Below are 7,178 nucleotides of genomic sequence, written 5' to 3' on the forward strand. Positions count from 1 at the left end.
ATAGTCAGAGATCGTTATTTGTATGTGTTATAAATGGAATGACAAACCCCCCATGTAAGATACTGATTCCATTGCAATAAGGATTTCAAAGTTTCCTGCAACAAAATCTGCCATTTGTCAAAGTAATTGGGATATAAAAGTATTTAACTTACCTGCTTCCTTGTTTTGAAAATATTTTTTTTTTTTTCAAATCACAATACATCTTTTGATTTTTATTTGGCATTTTTACTATTTTTTACTATATTTTCGTTCCTGTACATTTAACAAATTTTGAACTCTGAGAGGATTTTCAATATTTCTCTCTTTTACTACTTTCTACTACGAGTAAAGTAAAGGAACACAACTATTATAAAACAATAAAAAACAAAAAGAATCACATTTTCTTAAAAAATAAACAAAATAAATTCAAAAATACGCTGTCAAAAATAAAACACACATGTTCCTATGATGTCGCCCACAATTGACGACGACAACGTATTGGTGTATTTACGTCGAACGTTCAATTACATCTATTTCTAATTTTAACGCCGTACATCGAAACGTCGCAATTGTGTTCCGGCCTTTAATTTGTCAACAGATTTAACCCAGTAAACAATTAGTGGCGAATTCCTACTAAATAAATAAAATTTTATCAATCTAGGATTTTTTTTTTTGAAATAGAGTACATAAAGAGCACTGTTGGAAATAAAAATACGGCACCAAAAGAAGAGAGTGACCAAAAAGATACGAACACAAAAAGAGAACATGTTCTCTTTAAAAGAGATGTAATGGACTGTACCATCTTCTAGACTATATTTCTCTGAGAGACATGCCCAATTTCATTTTCACAAGATAAATACCATATATATGTATAGATTATTTTAAAATAGGGATTTATTAGATTTCAATTTATTACATTTACATACCATCTACATGCAACGTGTAATAAATGCGCAGGTTATTGGGAATTTAGTATTGTTTTGAACATTTACAATTGAGAACTAAAATAATTTCAGGATATAAAATTCAGTTGCATATTTAATATACCGTTTCACATTTTTTAATATTACCACATGCACATTTATATATTGTGCACATGTAGATTTTATCTGTCGGCATATTAGTATAAACACAGGCAAATATCATCTATGTGTAGTAATGTATACAAGTATGTATAATTGGAATGTTACCAGGGAGTTTATTGATCATTTTATATACAGTGCACTCGCGGTAACGTGAACACTGCCCAACGTGAACACGCTTTTTCTTACACTAACTACTCCGAAACGCTGAAAAACACGAAATTTGACGTTAAAGTCAGATTCATAATGCCAAATACAATTTCAAATACACACACGGAATTTTTTTAGTGATCTAATTTGGTTTTTTTTTTTCGTGAATTTGAATTATTAATTTAAATTGCTTTGTAATTCCATACCCACTGATATTTTTCCGATCTCTTTTTTTAATTTTTTCATGAAATTAAATTATTTTTTATTATTACTAATAACAAAAATAAAAGACTGTCTCGTTAGAACGTGAAAACTCCCGAATATGGTTATGTTTTGTTCTGAAATTCGATGAAGTTCGCTAATGTGAACTCTCTTGGTTTTAATTAGTTCACGTTACCGCGAGTGCACTGAATGTATGTATGTATACGGGTGTGTATGTTTAAAAAAAAATCACATTAGTTTGTTGTTGTAGTTTGGGATTGAGGTGGTAATGATAAAACGGCAGAGAGGAACTAACATTCAAATTTAAGAAACAGGAGCGATTCATGATTTTACATTCAAAATGTTGTGTAAAAAATTTGAAATATAATTAGAATTGTTTTTCTATGAATACGTAGTCTGTATTTTTTAAATATATAAGTATCAATGAATGTACATATTTGTAAATAACATTGTAAATTTTGTATTTTTGAATAATTTTCTTTAAGAATGATGTGTATACGTTTAATTAAAATTTTAAAATAAAGTTCTTGTTCGTTTTCGTAATTCCTAACAAATTGTCAAAAAAAAAAAAATATTGGTGATTATACATTGATTGTAATTATGAACTCTTCCATATATGTGGTCCATTAACCGCTTCAGCGTAAACGTCCTAAATGAGGCCTAAGAAGCTTAAACACACCATACAGTGTTAAACCAATGAGTCCATATTTTACGGTATATTTACAGATACGTGTGCTCAAGCTGGCTGGTGGGATTTCCATTATTGCTGGTATAATGTGCGGATCGACACGTCCCCACATTTTCGCAATTCCATTAGCGTGTCCGATGCCAACCACACCAACTACTCGTACGGGACGAGGCTCACCAGTTCCATCTGCTGAAGGCTGCGGCAGAGCAGCCATTTGAAGTGAATGACATAAATACAGATCTCGTTCTTTTACAAAAACATCTGAAAATTCTGGAAATTCGCCAGCCATTTCCTGCATAAGTTTTTCCAGTAAATCACGTTGTTTACACTCTTCCACCTCTTCTATACTGATAGTATCGGAGGAAGTAAGTCGCCATACCAGCTTCACTGTTTGCCACAGAGATAAAGCTCGCAATGCCCTATGTAATGTTATACGTATTGGTCTATCTCCTAGGTGCAATACACATCCGTGTAATTTATGGATTTCTTCGAATGCGCGACGGAATTCGCCTCCAGGTGCCATACCCAAATCCTTGGCAATCTGGGCGCTCATTTGCAGAAGTAAAATGAAAAAGATGCCGTTGATATAACCATGCGAATGTATAATGCTACGAATCTTGAAGATAAAGAAAAATTTATGAAATACATACAAATACACAAAAACATTTCCCCATTTTCCGGTAATCGCAATCATAAAATTTCATATTGCCTTAACATATTTTGTTAAACGAAAAGTCAATTCTAAGGTTAATTGTACTGTAATGTTCGCAAACGTAAAATATATGATTAATCTCCCTTATCAATTGGCATTGCGATTAACGGAACAATAAGTTTTATAGTAGTTAGTACCTTTGCCAAATTGAAACTCTTTGCTTCTTCCAGAAGAGTCTTTTCATCGAGTTTTAAAATTGGAATACGTGATGGACATAATTCTACCATAACAACGTCTGGACGGATATTACGAATAACCTGAAAAATATAAATTTGAAAAACCAGCACAAGAAGATTTATGTCTTATAACTGAGAGTACTACTTTCAAGTTGTGGATTATATTGTAGTTTTGTCAATCAAAATATAATGGGAATTAATGTTAACAAAAAATATAAAAGATTAATAAATTAATTAAAACAAAAACAATCTTTTACTTAGAGTTTAAAAAATAATGTAATTCCGGTTTGAAATTAAATGTTTGCAAGTTCGATGGTAAGGAATTTCATAGTCTTAATTCTATGAGCAATGATTTTCTACCTCTATTTGATCTGGCGAAACTAATATGGTTATACACTTGTGTTTCGCAGTATATATTATTTCATCAAAAATGCTTTCGCACATATGTGTAGTTTCTTTTATGTTGTTTTGGGGGCCCAAGCGCTAATTTATAATTTTACTTAGGTAGGTTAAGATATTTTTCTACAATTGTGAAATCATGTCGTCAGGCCTCGGTCCTAAATGTTTTCATCACATGCCCATAAATATTTTTTTTTTCAATTCTGCGTAAAAGTAACATAGTCGATGCGATCCTAAGGCAAAGATTTTATTGTTAATCATAAATCTTGTGGAATTTACTTCATATGTTATTCATCCGATAGAGCTTGACATAAGTTAAGTTGTATAAGTTGGATATGATTACCCTGATAACTACAATAGGTGTTTGAATGGTTCAAAACCTAAAATTTAATGGCAAAATAAGTACGATGGTGTTCTGGGTTTAAGTAAACGCTGGACGAAGGAGTTCTCGGATCCTTAAGTTACAAGCCGGCTTTATGTTTCTCTTGTCAGACCAATTCGTTAATATAGTTGTGCAATACGGTAGCACGAGATACTATATAGTGATTGGATTGAATCTGTACAGAAACAGTTGTTATTATTTTCCCTGATGCAACTTTATTGGGATTTGTTCTTAAGAGTCGACGTGTGATGTTGGGCTCAATGATGATATATAAGACTATAAAAGGGGACATTCCCAGTTCTGATACTATTTAGAATTTGTATAAACGTTCCATTTAGGCCATTTATAAATGATCCGTTTTGATTTACTGAGATTCAACGAATTGGTTGAACATATAGATTTTAATTCACAATTAATTATTATTCGATCTTTATGGAAAAATTAGATTAAGGAACTTGATCAATAGAACCATTGAAAAGAAAACGCCAGATACAAATATATACACGCCTAGACTGTACATGTTTCAGTTCGGGCGAATGAACTTTTCCACAGCGTTTAGTATAGATCTGACTGGGTAGATAACTCAATTTTGGGCCCTTTATGCTAACTTCTCATGGAGAAAACATGTGGGAATTTTCCTCTTACAAATTGAGTCATCTTTACTCCCAATGTACATCATATTTTCATATAGCTACAAATCCCTTAATATTATTTTATTTCGTTTTGTTACTACAGTAATGCAACAACACGAAATTTATTTTTAGAAGCTACTTGTTGAATTCACCTTAGTGGTGCACAATCGAACAAAGTTTTTTTTTCTATAGTCAACAACATGTGACAACAACAACAATTCTAACGCGTACATTAGTAGTGTTGTTCCTAGTTTACGACGGGCTCTTCGTTACTTATTATTTGTCATGTTACACGCAAAGAAAAAAAAAACGTTTGGAAAACGTGTACCGAAAACGTTTTTCTTTTGTTAGAGTTTTTTGCATTGCTTCGAAAATTTTAAACTTTTATCACCAAAAAAATTCGTTTGTTACAAAATTTTTATTTTTTCAATAAAAAAAGTTATTTTTGAAATAACAACACAGTCCATTTCGTTTATATCAAACACTGTTCTTTTCTGATTTTAGGTCTTTAATAAGACGCATTTTACAGTTCAAAATTTAATATAGTACAATGTAATGTTGAACATTTTTTCGGAATCTTCCGAATATATCTGGAATATATGTAAAAAAACAAAAGCAAAAAAAAACTTTGGCCGAAGCAGGGATCGAACCCACGACCCTTGGCATGAGAGTCGGACGTAGCTACCACGGCTCCACGGTGCCAAACTAAATGTTTGTTTCTGTTAAATAAACTTTGTTTATTCGGTTCGTGGGCGCCGCAAGCTATGCTATATAAATATAACTTATATGGATATTTATCTATTGATGACCATAACAGGTACATAGCTCAGTGGTTAGTGTGTTGGCTTACAATGTGCATGGTCCGCGGTTCGATTCTCCGTCCAGGCGAAAGGTAAAAAAAATTTTAAAAATTTATAAAATCGTATAATTTCTTCTACATTGTTGGTATTACAGGAAAAGGTGTTAAGAACTAAAAATCCTCGTGGATGTGAGAAAGATGTGAGGGACAATGCAATTAGCAAGAAAATAATGTTTTTTTTTGAGCTAGTCTTTATGAAATTGTTTTTACATCCTGGAAAAGAATAAACGTTTATCACAAAAAGTATATACTTTTCTTCCAAATACACTTCCTTACAGCGAAAAGCAAATGAGAAACGAACTTTGTTTGTCTAAAATTTCGTTTGGGAGGAAAGAATTGTTTTTTTGCGTGTAGTCTGATACTGAAACAGGCGATTAACGTCCAAATGCATGATATCTTAATTTACAATTAATTATTATACGAACTTTATGGACAAATTAGGTTAAGGAACTTGATCAATAGAACCATTGCACTATGGGCGGAAATCGCAAAACAGCGACAAAAAGTCAAATTTTCAAAATGAAAAATAATTGGATGTTCCAATTGAAATTACTTTAGACATCGTAGAAACTACTAATCGAAAGTTAATTTAAAACTTGGCAACCCTGTTCATGAGAAAAAGCTGCCAATGTTTATCAAAATTTATACAAATTGCGTGTACTCAAGGAAAGCAAAAATTGAAATATTTCATACTTAATTTTTTCGCAACAAAATTGAATAAAAAAAACATTTAAATGTGGATTCTAAAAGGAGGATTAGTAGTTCAAAATGTTGTAAACACTTTAAAAAATATTTTTGTTTTTGAACTTGAATTTGTGCACCCAGAAAAAGTGACCCCTTCTTTAAGTTAAAATGAACTCATTGTGAAGAAAGTTGAACTTCGTATAGCGCCAAAGACATTTTTATTTGTTTGAACGATATGATTTTCGTAGAAATTAGGTAGAATGCATTCCATATATTAGTTAATATTTCCTATATTTATGTACAACTATACTACAGAATGAAAAAATTTAACTGAATTGAATTCATATATGGAATGATTTTATTGAACTTTTTTCATTCATTTGGACAAATCTTACATATTTGTGGTAAACCTTTTACTTCAAAATTAGAACTGCTTACCTTCGTTTTTAAATACAATTTTATGTATTTATATAAGCAATTGTTTCTTCAATAAAAGATATGTTTTATTAACCCTTATATTATGTTGGGGTCATTTGATGACCAATATGGTATTTTTCATCAGCGTATTTCTTACTGCTGGAATATAAATAACAGTTCTTACTAGTCAGTGCGTGAATTGTTGATATGTACTGAATTCTTGCTGAGTAGTAAGAACTTTTAATTATATTCCAACAGTAAGAAATACGCTGATCAAAAATACCATATGGGTCATCTAATGACCCCAAACATAATATAAGGGTTAATATATTAAATATATAAATATATATATAAATATATATATATATAAATATGTTATTTTAAGTTAGTGAGAGCAATTTTCGTTGTTTTGAAAATAACAACCCCTTCATTCGACTTCATTTTGGAATCTTCAATTATCAGGTAATATTCATATATATATATATATATATATATATATATATATATATATATATATATATATATATATATATATATATATATATATATATATATATATATATATATATATATATATATATATATATATATATATATATATATATATATATATATATATATATATATATATATATATATATATATATATATATATATAATATATATATATATATATATTATATATATATATATATATATATATATATATATATATATATATATATATATATATATATATATATATATATATATATATATATATATATATATATATATATATATATATATATATATA

General features: G+C 29.7%; 1 protein-coding gene across 3 annotated transcripts in view; it reads right to left on the reverse strand.

Moving 5' to 3' along the window:
- Positions 1-845: 845 nt before the first annotated feature.
- The window catches only part of LOC142221405 (uncharacterized), a 35,004-nt gene continuing 28,671 nt past the window's right edge, over positions 846-7,178 (reverse strand). For all 3 annotated transcript variants that reach the window (XM_075291121.1, XM_075291120.1, XM_075291119.1), the window contains exons 4-5: positions 2,971-3,090; positions 846-2,737 (exon numbers count right to left, since the gene is read on the reverse strand). In XM_075291121.1, the coding sequence (XP_075147236.1) occupies positions 2,069-2,737; positions 2,971-3,090 (789 nt within the window). In that variant the 3' untranslated portion in view covers positions 846-2,068. The remainder of the gene's footprint in view (positions 2,738-2,970; positions 3,091-7,178) is intronic.

Source organism: Haematobia irritans, chromosome 1, assembly GCF_050003625.1.
Source record: "Haematobia irritans isolate KBUSLIRL chromosome 1, ASM5000362v1, whole genome shotgun sequence".
Classification (NCBI taxonomy): Eukaryota; Metazoa; Arthropoda; class Insecta; order Diptera; family Muscidae; genus Haematobia; species Haematobia irritans.